Source organism: Cherax quadricarinatus, chromosome 49 (genome assembly GCF_038502225.1).
Source record: "Cherax quadricarinatus isolate ZL_2023a chromosome 49, ASM3850222v1, whole genome shotgun sequence".
Classification (NCBI taxonomy): Eukaryota; Metazoa; Arthropoda; class Malacostraca; order Decapoda; family Parastacidae; genus Cherax; species Cherax quadricarinatus.
Genome location: NC_091340.1, coordinates 17,820,338 through 17,839,575, shown reverse-complemented (window position 1 = coordinate 17,839,575; position 19,238 = coordinate 17,820,338). Strand labels below are relative to the sequence as shown.

At 38.2% G+C, this 19,238-nt stretch overlaps 1 protein-coding gene across 1 annotated transcript in view; it reads right to left on the bottom strand.

The window, feature by feature from the left end:
• The window catches only part of Nulp1 (Nuclear localized protein 1), a gene marked incomplete at its 5' end in the record, with an annotated part of 92,759 nt that extends 76,328 nt beyond the window's left edge, over positions 1-16,431 (bottom strand). The window contains 2 exon segments of the mRNA XM_070095227.1: positions 3,596-3,815; positions 16,238-16,431. Coding sequence (XP_069951328.1) covers positions 3,596-3,815; positions 16,238-16,431 — 414 coding nt within the window.
• Between the last annotated feature and the right edge of the window lie 2,807 nt (positions 16,432-19,238).

Here is a 19,238-nt window from a genome sequence, read left to right as displayed (position 1 = left end):
CATCACACTCCATTCCCAGCCAATGTGCCATTTTTATCAGCGAGTGAGGATGATCCCACGAGTTCATATGATACATTTCATATTTCATTTTAGTGCTTGCAACTGCTAAATAAGCCACCATGGCTGCAAAGAAAGCTTCTAGTGCCAGCCCTTTGGTAAAGAATGTGAGAAACACACATAATTTAAGAAAAATACAAAAGTGGTGGTGGTAGAGGTTGGTAGAGTTGTAGCAGTTGTGATAGTGGTAGAGGGTGGTAGTGATGGTGGTAGAGGGTGGTAGCAGTTGTGACAGTGATAGAGGGTGGTAGTGATGGTGGTAGAGGGTGGTAGTGGTTGTAATGGTGGTAGTGATAGTGGTAGAAGGTGGTAGTGGTTGTGATGGTGGTAGAGGGTGCCTTCTTCAGTGATTCTACTAACTCCTCCAATACTGCTGGAGTTATACAGGGCTACAGAAAACACCGCCGCCTCAGCTGCAGCTTCACCAACATTATGTACGGCTTATTCTCTCAGTGGCCCTTATACACCCAACAACAACACAACACCTGTCGTTACAAGCATAATTCTAGAGTATATTCCATGTTTCTATGTTATTAATATTGTTTATTATGTCATATTAGTTAAATTGTGATAGATAAATAAGCCATACAGTTGATATTAGTGTCATATTCTCCAACAATAAACTCGTCTCCCCTTCCTCTGCCCTGTTTGCCATACACCAACATGATTCTTCAATAAATGTAAGTGTGATGTTAAATGTTCATTTATATATTATTAGTGCTTTACATTTATTTGGCATTCTTTTCTGCATGTAAATCTATATTTAAGCTAGGGAAGTGACCCCTGAAGTGACCTAGAGTCCTCATGGAGGGGGATTCCCCTTCCAAACAATACCCTCTCTTCCTGCTCTCCTCCTCCCTGTCTTCCATTCATCAATAACAGTCTTCAATAAAGGTAACTGTCATGTTGAATGTTCATTCTTTTGTGCATGTAAATCTGTCTTTAAGGTAAAAAATTTTTTTTTTGTTGATACTTTTGGGTGTCTGGAACGAATAATTGGATTTATATATTATTTCTTATGGGGAAAATGGATTCACAAATCGCCAATTTCGATAATAGTCACACACCTTGGAATGGATTAATTACGAAAAATGAGGGTCCACCGTATGTGATATTGTAAAAATACTGAGTGGCAAAAAATATGAAAGACAAAGGTGACAAGAAAAGAATTACAGTGGAACCCCGGTTTTCATCCTTAATCCGTTCCAGAAGGTCGGTCGAAATCCAATATGGATGAAAATCGAAGTAATATTTCCCACAAGAAATAATGTAAATCCAATTAATCCGTTCCAGACACCCAAAAATATATACAAAAATACATTATAAAGAGAATAACTATAGTTTTATATACAGAAAACAATGAGAAATAAATATAAAGCACTAATTTTAATAGATAAATGAACACTTAAATCACTATTACATACCTTTATTGATGACTCTTGTTGGCATATGAAAGAAGGCGAGGAGGGGAGAGAGAGGAAAGTTTAGTGTTTGGAAGGAGAATCCCCCCTCCATAAGGACTTCAGGTATCAAAGCCCTCTCTGGGGTTACTTGCCTTCTTTCTCTTTTACTGGCACTAGGACCAGCTTCAGAGTCACTGTACCCCTGCCACAAAAAAAAATCTGTCCAGAGAGCTCTGTTTCTGGCATCTCTAAGATTTGCCTAAAATGGGACAAGGCATTGTCACTGAACATGTTGCAGACACGGCTTGCAACAGTTTTGTTAAGGTGATAATTCTCCACAAAACTTTGCAATTCACTGCACTTTGCACAAATATCCTTAATCACTGAAGAAGGCACCTCCCCCTCTCTTCCTCCTCCTCTGAAGCAATTTTCTCAGCTGCAATCTGTTGCTGTTCCAGTAGGTCTTGCAGCTCTTCAATGGTTAGCTCTTCCCTGTGGTCCTCCACCAACTCTTTCACATCCTGGCCACTCACATCCAACCCCATGGACTTCCCCAAAGACACAATACATTCCATAATAGGCATAGGGTCGTCAGTGTCAGCCTCAAAGCCTTCAAAATCCTTCTTGAGGTCACATTTTGGCCACAATTTTCTCCAAGCAGACTTCAACATCCTGGAAGTCACTTCCTGCCCAGCCTTATCTAGAAGGCTTATGCAACTGAGGAAACTAAAGTGATTCCTCCAGAACTCTCTTGGGGTCAATTCAGTGGTGCAGAGTTTTTTTAAGTTTGAAATGACCTGCTGGTCCATGGGCTGGATGAGAGGAGTGGTATTAGGGGACAAGAACTTCACTGTGATGAAACTAAACTCCTCCAACAATTGGTCTTCCAAGTCTGGAAGATGAGCAGGAGCATTGTCCACTACCAGGAGGCACTTAAGTGACAATTTATTTTCCAGGAGGTATTTCTTCACACTAGGGCTAAACACTTCATTGACCCACTCAATGAAAATTAGCCTCGTGACCCATGCCTTATTGTTAACCTTCCACATCATACACAATTTACTCTTCATGACACTGTTTTTCTTGAACACTCAGGGATCTTCAGAGTGATACACCTGTAAAGGCATCACTTCGAAATCTCCACTAACATTGCCAGATAACAAAAGAGTTAGCCTATCCTTCATAGGCTTGTGCCCTGGCATTGCCTTTTTCTTCCACGTGATGTAGGTCCTCTTTGGTATTTTCTTCCAAAAGAGGCCTGTTTCATCACAACTGAACACTTGTTCAGAGAGGAATCCTTCAGCCTCTACGTACTCCTTGATTTCATCAATGAATTCTTCGGCCGCACGTTTGCCCAAACCTGCAGCTTCACCATGCCTTACCACACTGTGTATGCCATTTCACTTCTTGAATCTGTTGAACCAGCCTTTGCTGGCTTTAAATTCACTAACAGCAGTACTCGTTCCAAGCATTTTCTTTACAAGATCCGCATGTAACTGCCCTGTCTTTTTGTAAATTATGCCCTCTACAACACTATGTCCCGCTAACTGATTTTCGTTGATCCACATTAACAACTTCTCCACATCTTCGATTGTTTGTGATCTCTGCTTCGTTACCATATTTACCCCTTTCACAACATCAGCATCCTTGATTTTTACTTTCTTCGCCATGATGAAACTGATTGTTGATTTGGACTTCCCATACATCCTGGCAAGCTTGGCCACATGTACGCCACTTTCGTATTTTGATACATGCTCTTTCTTGAATTCTATCATGTTTCTCACCTTCTTTACCAAACGGCTGTCATTACGAACATTCTTTGGCCCCATGGTGGCTTATTTCACAGTTGCACACAATAAACAAGCACCAAAAACAACAGATGAAAGAGCGAAGTATTGTTCACTGAACGAGTGACAGAGGCAGACTGAGTCAGGTACGTGTGAGCAGCAGGATCCCGGATGGGTGGACGCGTCTGATACGGACAATTTCTGAGCGGATGTACGAAACCCGGGGTAAAAATTTACCAAAAAAAGTGGTTGAAATTCGAATTGTATGATATCCGGACCAGATGAAAACCAGGGTTCCACTGTATATACATTCTAAACTAGGTATGCATGCCAATGACTTCTACATACCATTGAAAGATTTTTAGAAGGTTCATACAAGTCGAAGAGTGCAACAAGCCATTCATATTCCTGGGCACGGAGGGCATAAAAGTCTATCATAAGAGAGACAGCCAGAGGATCATCATCAGGAGAGAGGTTCAGCAGCAGTTTACACAATTCCAGAGCTGTGCGATAACATCCTTTTTGTCCTACATTCAGGATGTGCCGGAACAGCGCAATAAATAAGCTCCTGCAAAAAAAAATATATTTTATTATCAGGGGTGTGTTAACCCTTAAATGGTCCAAACGTATATATACGTTTTTTCAACATTTGAAAGTATGTAAAAAAAATGTAGATCATCTTTTTTTTTTTTTCATTTGAAAATGTGTAAAAAAAACTTTTATCTACATTTGTTTTTTGGTTATGTTCGAAAATATGTAAAAAAAAAACGTAGATCTACGTTTGGAGCACTACGGATTTGAACGTTGATCTGTTTGGACCGTTTAAGGGTTAAAGTATCATTATCAGTAGGTATTGGCAGATGCTACTGTATCAGTATTGGCTTAAATCTGAGAATCAGCAGTGGTAAAAATTTTGGCATCTTTCCATTCCTAATGTTCTTTTAACATACTGGCCATCTCCCATTGAGGCACGGTGACCCAAAAACAAGAAATGCTTTCAGAAACTTTCCCTTCTTTTTACATTTAGTAATTTATACAGGAGAAAGTGTTACTAGCCCCTAGATTCTGGCATTTTAGTCACCTCTTATGACACGCATGGCTTCCGGAGGAAGGATTCTTCTCCACTTCCCCCATGGAGTTATTATTATTATTAACCCACCAGCCATTTTCCACCAAGGTAGCATGACCCGACAAAGAAAACACTTTAACTGTCACTCATTTAATTCCTGTCTTGCATGAAGAGCCGACATCACAGTTCAAGACTCTCCGAACTGCAACATGCCCACCCCTCCTTCAAAGTGCAGGCATTGTACCTCCCACCCCCTAGGACTCAAGTCCAACTAACCACTTTTCCTGACTCCCTTCATAAATATTACCTTGCTCATACTCCAACAACACATTAAATCATAAAAACCGCTTGTCTCCACTCCTATCTAACACCCTCCAAAATTTTGGGCTCTAGGAAACCATCTGGAAATAGAGAGATAAACTTAACTAAACCAGATGAACCTCACATACAACCTATAGACACAGCCAACAAATTTAATGTCTTCTTCTCTACTGTAGGATCAAAGCTAGCAAGTCAAATTCCTAGCTTAAATACCCAGTCGAATGAGTACCTCACTGGCAACCACCCAAATACTCTATTTCAAGCTCCAACTAATTCCACTGAAGTCTCACTTGTCATTAAATCATTAAAGTACAAAGCAGGTGATCTAGATAACTTGCCACCATTCATATATAAAAAAGCTGCACATGAACTGTCACCCATTATTGCAACCATGTTTAACAAATCTGTAGCATCCTCAACCTTCCCATTTATACTCAAGACAGCAAGGGTCACCCCGATCCACAAAGGAAGTGATCCAACTGATTTGAACAATTATAGACCCATATCAAACTTGCCCTTACTTTCCAAGATATTTGAAAAAATAATACACTAGCAACTTGATTCCTACCTAACATCCAACAACATACTTAACCCATGCCAGTTTGGGTTTAGACCAACAAAAAGTACGAATGATGCTAATATACAAATGCTTGAACTAATATACACAGCACTCAATAAAAATGAATATCCTCTGGGGCTCTTTATCGACCTATGAAAAGCGTTTGATACAGTCAACCACAATCTCTTGCACCTCAAACTGAATCAATACGGCATCAGAGAACATTCTCTTGACTACCTAAAATCCTATCATAACAACAGAAACCAGTATATACATGCAAATGGAGTCAACTCCGCTATCCAACCTGTAGCTGTAGGACACTACCCCAAGGTAGTGTCCTAGCCCCACTCCTCTTTCTCATCTACATCAATGATCTCCCCAATGCATCCCAAATCCTTAAACCAGTTCTATTTGCAGATGACACTACATATGTCTACCCCCATTCAGACCCAGCTGTACTTAGAAACACTGTAAACAATGAAATGCTAAAGATATATACTTGGATGATGACCAATAAACTCACTCTTAACACGGACAAAACATACTTCATGCTGTTTGGCAACAGAACCTCAAATATCCAACTTAACATATTGTTAAATGGTTCCTCTATATCAAGACACACAGAGGGCAAATTTCTAGGTCTTCTCCTTGACTGTAATCTTAAATTTCAGTCCCATACCCATCACATAGCCAAGAAAATTTCCAAATCAGTAGGAATCCTTTCCAAGATATGATACTATATACCACAAACAACTCTCCTTACCCTGTACCACTCTCTAATATACCCTTACCTCACCTATGGTATTTGTGCCTGGGGTTCAACCACAGCCATTCACCTTAGACCCTCAATAATCCAACAAAAAGCTGCTGTGCAGATGATAACCAGCTCCTGGGCTAGACAGCACACCCCACCACTTTTCAAAAGACTCAACTTGCTAAATATACAAGACATACAGTCATTTTATTGTGCCTACTACATATACAGAACATTAAACTCCACTGTAAACCCTCCCCTAAAACTATTCCTTGACAGTTACAACAGAATGCACAGCCACAATACAAGGCATAAGGCACTTTTCAACATCCCTCGAGTCAGTCTCTCACTATGCAAGAACGCTATGCACATAAAAGGCCCGAAGATCTGGAACTCGTTACCGGAACAGGCAAGGATCCCCTGATAGCTTATAAATTTAGGACTTTGCTAAAAAATCATCTTATCTCACAATATTAACCAAATCAACCAAAACATCTGCTAACTAGTTTTATTATGAGACCTCTAGGTTCTAAATTCTGCCAATCCATAAAATCATCTTATTTCTCAATATTAACCAACTCGGCCAAAACATCTGCTAATTAGTTTTATTATGTGGCCTGGCTTTTAATTCTGCCATTCCATAAAATATTACCACCTGCACCATTACTTGTAAGGTAGATTTTACCGAACCCTACTCCACCTTACTACCTCTCACTTGTACAGTGGACCCCCAGTTCGCGATGCTATCGGTATCCGATAAATCCGTTAACCGATGCATTATATCGCAGAAAATTTGCCTCGCTTCCCGATACAAAACCCAGTATGCGATGTGGTTCGTACGAGACGTATCCATGTGTGGCCTGAACTGCCCCGTGTGTGCCAGTGTTTACAAGCCAGCAAGTGTGCGTGCATCTAAGGATACATTCGGTACATTCCATATTATCACTGTTTTTGGTGCCTGTTTTTGCAAAATAAGTCACCATGGGCCCCAAGAAAGCTCCCAGTGCCAACCCATTGAGACCAAGGGTGCTAATGACTATTGCGATGAAGAAAGAGATAATTGCAAAGTACGAAAGTGGAGTGTGTGTGTCGGAGTGCATGATGATTTGGTAAAGAAATTGCCTGCAACTAGTGGTGATGTGAGTGAAGTTAAGGCCAGCAAAGGTTGGTTTGAAAGATTTAAGAATCGTAGTGGTATACATAGTATGATTAGGCATGGTTAGGCTGCCAGTTATGTTGTGCGACAGAAGTCCAGTGACTCTCAAGCTGGTCCTAGTGGCATTAAAAGAAGAAGGGAAGTAACCCCGGAAAAGGACTTGCTACCTCAAGTCCTAATGGAGGGGGATTCCCATTCTAAATGCTAACACCATCCACACTCTCCCCTCCTCCCATCCCATCAATCGTCACCAGATCTTCATTAAAGGTAAGTGTCAATTATTCTTTCGTTATTTATTGTTATTGTAATTACTATTCTATTGCATTAAACTTAATATTTCATGTGGTAAAAGTTTTTTTTTCATACTTTTGGGTGTCTTGCACGGATTAATTTGAATTCCATTATTTCTTATGGGAAAAATTGATTCGCTTTCCGATATTTCTGGTTTACGATGAGCTCTCAGGAACGGATTAGTATCGCGAACCGGGGGTCCACTGTATTAGTTTTTTGAAGATTTTGGAGAGAAAGGGGCAGGTTTGATATTGGCCTACAATTGTTCAATTCAGTTTGATCACCTCCTTTGAGGATCAGAGTGACTCTTGCTGTCTTGAATATGGATGGAAAGGTCGAAGATTCAATGGATTTGTTAGAGAGAGTTGCAATAATTGGTGACAACACGTGGGGTTGTAAAAGAAGTAAATGCTAGGGTGTTCGGGAGAGGGGTGGGATTAAATTATGGGGAATCAAATACAAAATGGGAATTGACACAGTTACTTTTTGCTGATGATACTGTGCTTATGGGAGAATCTAAAGAAAAATTGCTAAGATTAGTGGACGAGTTTGGGAGTGTGTGCAAAGGTAGAAAGTTGAAAGTGAACATAGAAAAGAGTATGATGATGAGGGTATTAAATGATTTAGATAAAAAAAAAATTAGATATCATATTGGAGAGGATGAATATGGAAGAAGTAAATGTTTTCAGATATTTGGGAGTTGACGTGTCAGCGGATGGATTTATGAAGGATGAGGTTAATCACAGAATTAATGAAGGAAAAAGGCGAGTGGTGTGTTGAGGTATATGTGGAGACAAATAACGTTATGCATGGAGGCAAAGAAGGGAATGTATGAAAGTATAGTGGTACCAACACTCTTATATGGGTGTGCAGCTTGGGTTGTAAATGCAGCAGCAAGGGGACGGTTGGAGGCAGTAGAGATGTCCTGTCTAAGGGAAATGTGTGGTGTAAATATTATACAGAAAATTTGGGGTGTGGAAATTAGAAGGTGTGGAGTTAATAAAAGTATTAGTCAGAGGGCTGAAGAGGGGTTGCTGAGGTGGTTTGGTCATTTAGAGAGAATGGATCAAAGTAGAATGACATGGAAAGCGTATAAATCTATAGGGGAAGGAAGGCCAGGTAGGGGTCGTCACTCCTATCTAACATGTGTGAGCATGTTAGATAGGAGTGAATGGAGACTAATGGTTTTTGGGACCTGACGAGCTGTTGGAGTGTGAGCAGGGTAATATTTAGTGAAGGGATTCAGGGAAACCGGTTATTTTTATATAGTCGGACTTGAGTTCTGGAAACGGGAAGTACAATGCCTGCACTTTGAAGGAGAGGTTTGGGATATTGGCAGTTTGGAGGGATATGTTGTGTATCTTCATACATATGTGCTTCTAAACTGTTGTATTTCTGACCACCTCTGCAAAAATAGTGATTATGTGTGAGTGAGGTGAAAGTGTTGAATGATGAAAGTATTTTCTTTTTGGGGATTTTATTTCTTTTTGGGTCACCATGCCTCAGTGGGAGATGGCCGACTTGTAAAAAAAAAAAAAAAAAATGGAAGCTTTTTTATACATGATTAGTGGTAAGTTATTTAGGTTCCCTGACTTGTTCTTTAGTGTTTTGAAGACGAGCAAGATTTCAGTAGGGTTTGTTGGGGCTAAAAGTAGAGTATTAGGGTAGTTGCCAGTGAGGTAGTCTTTTGGCTGAATGTTTGAGCTTGGGATTTTACTTGCTAGTTTTGTTCCTATGGTAGAGAAAAAGACGTTAAGTTTGTTGGCAGTATCGGTTGGTTGTTGGAGAGGTTCATCTCGTTTAGTTAAGTTAAGCATCCTGTTTTGTGACAGCTTTTTTGATCCTAGAATTTCAGATAAGGTTTTCCAGTCTTTTTCATGTCACCTTTTATGTCATGAAATCTGTTTTCATAACACAGTTTTTTTTTGACCTCCTTAGACTGGTTAATATTGATGAGCAATGTTTTGTGAGATCGTTTGTTATAAAACCTATTCAGTACTGTTTTTCATACAGACTCTATCAACAGATTTGAGAATGCTGTTTGGAAACCAGGGGCTGTTTAGTCTCTCTGCTGTAATCTGCTTAGTTTATATTGGGCAATGCATGTTATAGTGTTTTTTTTTTTTTTTTTGTAAAACAATATTAACACATTCATCAAAACTGAAGTTGTCTGCTAGCTTGTTTTGCCAGTGATTCTCACTAAATGCTGAAATAGTTATTAACAGATGACTTGTCATGTAGTCAGAATGTGATCTTAGGTGTGTCCTGGGGCACAAAATATATGAGAATCTTTTCTCCCTATGGTAATGATGCCAAAAGAATGAAATTTGATAGGAAACTTATGGAATTATGCTCTCGCAAAGTTAGAGGTCTCAACGACAATTACGCATTGGCAATTTCGCCCACTTTGAACCCTATTTTCAGCCAATTCCAATGTTCCGGTCTACTAAAATCATAGCTATTTCACTAGAACTCCATCTGTTCCATCGACTGAGTACAAGAAACTGCCAATTGACCGATTTCAACTACCCAATAAAGTGGTCAGAAATTGGCAATTTGGCCAATTTCACACAAATTTCAAAAGAAGCCAGTTTCAAAACAGGGTCCAGAATAAACAACAGACATTCCTGGCACTAAAATAACATTTTCTCTGTTCATTAATGATGTCTCCAGGCCCCTCTTATATTACTCTTGCTTTCTATTTTGAATTTTTATTCTCACAAAAATTAGAAGATATACTGTTTTGAAGACTACTGCATTATTGTAAAAATGATATAAAAAATATCAACACACTTGTGAAAGAATATTAGACTCACCAGTTGACGTGTATTAGACGCGTGGCATGATGTGTTTACTACTGAACATCGGCAAAAATCGAACATTTCCGCTAATTTGAGCTCAATTTCAGGGTACTTTTCATCATGAAACCAATCAAAATCATCTCTATTTCTATAACGTATCTTCCATTCTATCAAATGAGGTCAAGAAAACGAGAATACAACCATAAATACCCTATGAAAATACACTGCAAAGTCACTGTTTTAAACCAAAAACAGCAGTCAGAGTTTTTTTCTCATCATGCACTGCGTACTCCAGGATATTTTTTTATACTGCATACACTGACCACACAGACCCATTCTTTCATATGTAGGCCTACCAGCTTTCTTCCATCAGATTTAAAGTCGCTAAAATTTTGGCATATAATTATGTGACCGACACTGGCTGTTGAGATGTACATGTACGTAACTGACCCTCAAAGGGTTAAATATATCCCTACCTCACCCATGGTATTTGTGCATGGGGATCAACCACAGCCAACTACCTTAAACCTTTAATTACCCAACAAAATGCTGCTGTGCAGATGATTACTAACTCCTGTGCCAGACAGCACACCCCACCACTTTTCAAAAGCCTGAACGTACTAAATATACGAGACATACACACATTATTGTGCCTACTACACATACAAAACATTAAATTCCAATATAAACCTTCCACTTAAACTTTCCCTTGATAGCTACAACAGAACACAATCACAACACAAGGCACAAGGCACTCTTAGACATTCCTCGTGTCAGTCTCACACTGCAAAAATGCAATGGACATAAAGGGCCTGAAGATCTGGAATTCACTACCTGAACCAGTAAAGGATTCCCTGATTAAATAAAAATTTAGGACTATGCTTAAAAATCATCTAATTTCTCAACAATAACCAAAGCAATCAAAATGACTTCTAATCAGCTATAAGAAACTCTCCCAAATATTATACAACCTCTCCTCACTTACCAACGTACTCGTTTACAGAGTTACGACCGGCTCTCCCTGCCGAGTCGGTATTGTATGCTTTACGAGAACACGAGTCATGGAAATGGGCAGCAGAGCAACTCAGTGGCAAGCATCTCAATCTCCTTCCCACAGCCACTCAGTACACTAGCATTTAAAGTCCCCAAGACTACATATTTGTACAAATTTCTACTTTATTGTGCACCCTAGAGTACAAGATATAGAAGTGCAGCAGCAGTTGGAAGAGAAAAATGGAAGAAGTACAAAAAGTTCACAGCAAAGGGGTTAGCTGGTTCATTTGTCTGTATGTTTACATTTTCAGTATCTCTTGTGGCAGCTTAAGAAATGATTAAACTCAGTGAACAAGGTATGATGATGGTAATAATAATAATTAATAATAATAATAATAATAATAATAATAATAATAAATAATAATAATAATAATAATAATAATAATGCAGCGGGCCCCCGTGAATTCAGAACCATGAATTCGTGGCTTCAGTAATTCACGGATTTTTCCTTAGAACCTAATTAATAATTGTTGTTGCGAAAGGGGTAGATATGCTCACCAAAAACAGATCGCAAATAGTCGATGTTGAGAATTTGTTGTTAGTGTGGATCAATGAAAAACAATTAGCAGGAGATAGAGTTATGCAGTCAATAATTTGTGACAAGGCAAAGCAGTTGCATACCGATCTCGTAAAGAAAATGCCTGGAACGAGTGCTGATGTTAGTGAATTTAAGGCCAGCAAAGGCTGGTTTGAGAGATTTAAGAAGCATAGTGGCATACACAGTGTGGTAAGGCATGGCGAGGCTGCCAGTTCTGACAAATGTGCGGCTGAAAAATTTGTGCAGGAATTCAAGGTGTATATAGAGGATGAAGGATTACTCTCCAACAAGTGTTCAACTGTGATGAAACAGGCCTCTTTTGGAAGAAAATGCCAAAGAGGACCTACATCATGCAGGAGGAAAAAGCACTGCCAGGACACAAGCCTATGAAAGACAGGCTAACTCTCTTGCTCTGCGGTAATGCTAGTGGGAATTTCAAAGTGAAGCCTTTACAGGTGTATCACTCTGAAAATCCCAGGGTGTTCAACAAAAACAGTGTCACCAAGAGTAAATTGTGTGATGTGGAAGGCAAACAGTAAGGCATGGGTCACAAGGGAAATTTTCCTTGATTGATTCAATGAAGTGTTTGGCCTGAGTGTGTAGGAATATTTCCTGGTAAAAAATTGCCACTCAAGTGCCTCCTGGTAATGGACAATGCTCCTGCTCATCCTCCAGACTTGGATGACCAAATGGTGGAGGACCTTAGTCTCATCACAGTAAAGTTTTTGTCCCCTAATACCACTCCTTTCATCCAGTACATGGACCAGCAGATCGTTTCAAACTTCAGAAAACTACACCAAATCAATGTTTCAAAGGTGCTTTGATGTGACCTCAGACACTCAATTGATCCTAAAAGAGTTCTGGATGGATCACTTTAATATCCTCAACTGCATAATCTTTATAGATAAGGCTTGGCAGGGAGTGACTTCCAGGACTTTGAGCTCTGCTTGGAGAAAATTGTGGCCAGAATGTGTCCTCAACAAGATTTTGAAGGGTTTGAGGCTGACCTTGTCAACCCTACAATTGTTGTCCAACCTACTGTGGCATTGGGGAATTCCATGGGGTTGGATGTGAGTGGCCAGGATGTGGAAGAGTTGGTGGAGGACCACAATGAAGAGCTAACCACTGAAGAGCTGCAAGAGTTTCATCTGCAACAGCAACAGACCACAGCTGAGGAAATTGCTTCAGAGGAGGAGGAAGAGAGATGGAAGAAGGTGCCTTCAGAGATTAAGGAGATTTGTGCAATGTGGAGTAGGGTGCAAACATGTTTACAGAAACATTACCCTAACAAAGCTGTTGCAAGCCATGTCGGCAACATGTACAATGACAATGCTTTGTCCCATTTTAGGCAAATTTTAAAGAGATGCTAGAAACAGAGCTCTCTTGAACAATTTTTTAAGTGACAGAGGTCCAGTGACTCTCGAGCTGGTCCTAGTGGTATTAAAAAACAAAGAAGGGAAGTAACCCCAGATGAGGACTTGGTACCTAAAGTCCTTACGGAAGGGGATTTCCCTTCCAAACAATAGTGTAACTTCTCCATCCTCTCCTCTCCTCTGGTCTTCCATAAACCAACAAGTCTTCAATGAAGGTAAGTGTGGTATTATTGTTTCATACTTGATTTCTCATTCTTTTCTGTATGTAAATCTATATTTAATCTATTAAAAAATCATTTTTGTTAATACTTTTGGGCGTCTCCAATATTGGGATTAATTGGATTTACATTATTTTTTTACGGGGAAAATGGTTTTGATATTCATGAATTCCGAATTTTGATAGACTCTCTGGAACGGATTAATCATGAAACTCAGGGGTACACTGTATTTACTGTATGTATACCAAAGAAAATGGGGTTGCATGAATTACAGAATACCAAAGAAAACGATCTTGCATGAATTACAGTACAGATGGGGGGTAACATCAGTACTTAACATTCTAGCACTGCAGGATACATAGCAGTACAGTACTGTATATATGGGTTTATCTTTACATTCTTTTTTTTTTTTTTTAAGTGTGATATATGAAGCTGAGTTTGAAACTAAATTAAAGTGTTTGGGGGCATATTTTGGGTTTAACCCGTAAACGGTCCAAGCAGATCTAAGTTCACATGCTTAGTGCTCCAAAAGTAGATCTACGTTTTTTTACATATTTTCAAAAAAAAAAAAAAAAAAAAAAAGGTAGATCAAAGTTTTTTTTACACGTTTTCAAATGTAAAAAAGAAAAAAGAATATCTACTTTTTTTACATACTTTCAAATGTTGAAAAAACGTATATACATTTGGACTGTTTACGGGTTAAACTATAAAAATAGGCATTTACGTATAGGCATTTTTTTAACCACGTCCAGAATTCGGGTTTTCCTCCAAATTCGCAGGTGGTCTTGGTACGTAACCCCTGCGAATTTATGGGGACTACTGTAAGAATAATAATAATAAATAATAATAATCACTCTGGAGTGCTTTAACCCTTTGACTGTCGCGGCCGTATATATACATCTTACAAGGTACCGTGTCTGATGTATATATACTCATAAATTCTAGCGGCTTCAAATCAAGCAGGAGAAAGCTGGTAGGCCCACATGTGAGAGAATAGGTCTGTGTGGTCAGTGTGCACCATATAAAAAAATCCTGGAGCACGCAGTGCATAATGAGAAAAAAAACGACCGTTTTTTTTAATTAAAATGCCAAATTTGTGGTCTATTTTCGTATAGTATTTATGGTTGTATTCTCGTTTTCTTGGTCTCATTTGATAGAATGGAAAACATATTATAGAAATAGAGGTGATTTTGATTGATTTTACTATAAAAAGAACCTGAAAATGGAGCTCAAAGTGCGGGAAATGTTTGATTTTTGCCAATGTTCAAAAGTAAACAAATGATGTCATTATCCAATAAATGTCCAACTAGCCATTCTAATATGCAGTCATGAATGGGTTGATGTTATTTATACAATTATTACAGTATTGCAGTAGTCTGCACACTAGTAAATCTTCTATTTTTTGTTTGAATAAAAATTCAAAATAGAGAGCAAGAGTAATATCAGAGGGGCCTGGAGACATGACTGATGAACAAAGAAAATGTTATTTTAGAGCCAGGAATGTCTGCATTGTTCATTCTGGACCTTATTTTGAAATTGTTATATTTTTTAATTTTCGTGAAATTGGCCAAATTGCAAATTTCTGACCACATTATTGGGTAGTTGAAATCGGTAAATGGGCAGTTTCTTGTACTCAATCGATAGAAAAAATGGAATTCTAAAGAAATAGCTATGAGTTTGGTCGACTGGAACAACGGAATTAGCCGAAAATAGGGCTCAAAGTGGGCAAAATCGCCGATTTGTAAACATCGCCGAGGTTGCTAACTTCGCGAGAGCATAATTCCATCGGTTTTCCATCAATTTTCGTTTTTTTTGGTGTCATTACAATCGGGAAAAGATTCTCTATCATTTCATAAGAAATTTTTTTTTTTTTTTAAATTTTGTGATACCAGGAGACACCTCAGGATTGGGCGTTGCGACAGTCATGGGGTTAAATGTTAGCTACCAAAGCTATACGAAATACGTATGACATTTAAAGTGCTCCGGAGCGATTACTATTTATTATTATCATTAATTATTCTCCATGGGGAAATGGAACAGAATTCTTCCTCCGTAAGCCATGCATGTCGTAACAGGTGACTAACATGCTGGGAACAAGGGGCTAGTAACCCCTTCTCCTGTATACATTACTTAAGTTAAAAAGAGAAACTTTCGTTTTTCTTTTTGGGCCACCCTGTCTCGGTGGGATGCGGCCAGTGTGTTGAAAGAAAATAATAATAATTGATCTGGGGCACTCATTTTTTTTTTTCAAAATTATATAAGAATTACACTACATATCACAAAGAAAATCTATACAATCATAGGAAAACAAATATAACTGAGGTGTGATAGCTGGGCGGGCTGCCACACCTCACTTCCTACATTAACACTACAAATATTTTAAAGTAATGAGTGTACTTAATGTGCATTTCACATTTTTTATTTAATATGTCTAGTTCTATTGCTAACTTATTATATGATAGTGTAAATATGTTATCAGGCACTTGCATGCATTTAAAAGTGAAAAAAAAAAAAAGAATGATTTGCTTTATGTTAATTTTTGCTTTTCAGCAGTAGCATGGAACCTAACCCCCTGTATAAGTAGTGCCGTCCTCCTGTATTTAAAAACTAAACTGTTCAAGGTGATGCCTTGATGCCAGTGAAGGCCTCTCAATTCAAAGTCCTGGAACTACAGTCCCTTTACTGGCATCAAACCTGACTACCATTCATTCCCCAGGTTCTATATTACCCCAAGGGATTTAGCCCTTCTTATGATTATAATAGTAATAATATAGAATTAAATAAATAACGATAGACATTTCAATCTACTGTACTAAAAGGAGAGAGAGAAGAATAAACTAAATCCTTCATACTTTACCTATTTTCCTGTTGACGGTACTGCAGCCTACAGACCCCAGTAGCAATATTAAACAATGGGTGACTTGCAGACTCCAATACATAGAGTGCTCTCTCTATTAGCTGAGCAGCCATGGCAGAATCATCACCAAGCCGAAATATTTCAGAGACTTGAAGAAGAGTATCCACATGGAAGGGTTCATGGTTAAGAAGAGTCTGAAGACATGCAAAACAAATAAAAGAATAAAATTAAATTGGCATTCTACAGTATTTATACAGGCATCCAATAAACACTTCCATTTTCCTAAAAACTCTTCATGAGTTGATTGTTCAGAACTGGTGTTATAATTGGAGACGTCCTCCTGAGACACAGTATTTATCATATTTATTTTTTCAACTATGAATATTTAAGCAATATTTTGTATTCCTTTTCACTTACAAACAGCATTAAATATTATAGACAGGTGATGAAAGTGGTAAGGTGACACTGACAAGTTGTAGGTAAAAGACACATGTACTCATCAAGACATTTATTAACCCCATAAACTGTCCAAACGTAGATCTATGTTCACTTGCGCAGCGCTCCGAATGCAATGGAACCTCTACTTACAAGTTTAATCCGGTCCATGACCTTGCTCACATCTGGATTTGCTCGTTTGTAGAGTCAATTTTCCTCATTTAAATTAAATGAAATGGAATTAATTCATTCCAGTGGAATTCAAGGCACGACAAAATACTTCAGTATTTCCCTAGTATCAACTCTATGGCATATTTGTCTATCAAAATTCATCTAATATTACATAATAAACAATATTAATAACATAGAAATGTGATATATACACTAGAATGAATAAAATACATTATTACATATGTGAGTAGTGGTAGTGGAGGCAGATGCGGCAGCCACTGTTGTTGGGGTGTATAGGGCCACCACAGTGGCCATTCTTGCTGACTACATACTGTCCCATGCTTTTATAACAGAAAACGGAGTGTTTGTAAGGAAAACTGCATTAGATTATGTAGTTTCATAAGGAAAACAAGAATAATAATAATAATAATAATCTACCTTGGAGAAGACATGTTGGTGGTTGATGGTGGAGAAGAGATGCTGGTGAAGGTTGATGAGGGAGAGGAGATGCTGGGCACAGCTGTGTATGCTGTCAGGAATTCGTTTCGTTTCGTCCTTTTTCTATCGCTTAACCCGTAAACGGTCCAAGCAGATCTACGTTCACATGTGTAGTGCTACAAAAGTAGATCTACTTTTTTTTACATATTTTTAAATATAACAAAAAAAAAAAGTAGATGAAAGTTTTTTTTACATGTTTTCAAATGTAAAAACACAAAAAGATCTACTTTTTTTACATACTACTTTCAAATGTTGAAAAAACGTATATATATGTTTGGACCGTTTATGGGTTAAAGGCTTAATTGCTACACTCTTAATGGTACTCTTAATGCCACACTCTTAACCCCTTGACTGTCGCAACCCCCAATCCTGAGGTGTACACTCCTGGAGTCGTAAAATTTAAAAAAAAAAATAATAATTTTTTCTTATGAAATGATAGAGAGTCTTTTCCCGATTGTAATGACACCAAAAAAACGAAATTTGATGAAAAACTGACGGAATTACGCTCTCGCAAAGTTAGCGACCTCGGCCATATTTACAAATTGGCGATTTTGTCCACTTTGAGCCCTATTTTCAGCTAATTCCATTGTTCCAGTCGACCAAACTCGTAGCTATTTCTTTACAACTCCGTTTTTTCTATCGATTGAGTACAAGAAACTGCCCATTTACCGATTTCAACTACCCAATAACATGGTCAGAAATTTGCAATTTGGCCAATTTCACGAAAATTAAAAAATATGACAATTTCAAAATAAGGTTCAGAATGAACAATGCAGACATTCCTGGCTCTAAAATAACATTTTCTTTGTTCATCAGTCACGTCTCCAGGCCCCTCTGATATTACTCTTGCTTTCTATTTTGAATTTTTATTCAAACAAAAAATAGAGGATTTACTGTTATGGAGACTACTGCAATACTATAATAATTGTACAAATAATGTCAACTCATTCATGACTGCATATTAGAATGGCTAGTTGGACATTTATTGGACAATGACATCATTTGTTTACTGTTGAACATTGGCAAAAATCAAACATTTCCCCTAATTTGAGCTCCATTTCCAGGTTCTTTTTATAGTAAAACCAATCAAAATCACCTCTATTTCTATAGATGTTTTCCATTCTATGAAATGAGACCAAGAAAACGGAAATACAACCATAAATACATATAAATAAATATACAAGGTATGATGTAGCACGTAATGAAAGTAGTTTATTAGATTATATATTGGTGGATAAAAGGTTGATGGGTAGGCTCCAGGATGTACATGTTTATAGAGGGGCAACTGATATATCGGATCATTATTTAGTTGTAGCTACAGTTAGAGTAAGAGGTAGATGGGAAAAGAGGAAGGTGGCAACAACAAGTAAGAGGGAGGTGAAAGTGTATAAACTAAGGGAGGAGGAAGTTTCGGGTGAGATATAAGCGACTATTGGCAGAAAGATGGGTTAGAGCAAAGATGAGTAGTGGGGGGGTTGAAGAGGGTTGGAATAGTTTTAAAAATGCAGGATTAGAATGTGGGGCAGAAGTTTGTGGTTATAGGAGGGTGGGGGCAGGAGGAAAGAGGAGTGATTGGTGGAATGATGAAGGGTGTGATAAAAGAGAAAAAGGTAGCTTATGAGAGGTTTTTACAAAGCAGAAGTGTTATAAGAAGAGCAGAGTATATGGAGAGTAAAAGAAAGGTGAAGAGAGTGGTGAGAGAGTGCAAAAGGAGAGCAGATGATAGAGTGGGAGAGGCACTGTCAAGAAATTTTAATGAAAACAAGAAAAATTTTTAGAGTGAGTTAAACAAGTTAAGAAAACCTAGGGAAAGTATGGATTTATCAGTTAAAAACAGAGTAGGGGAGTTAGTAGATGGGGAGATGGAGGTTTTGGGGAGATGGCGAGAATATTTTGA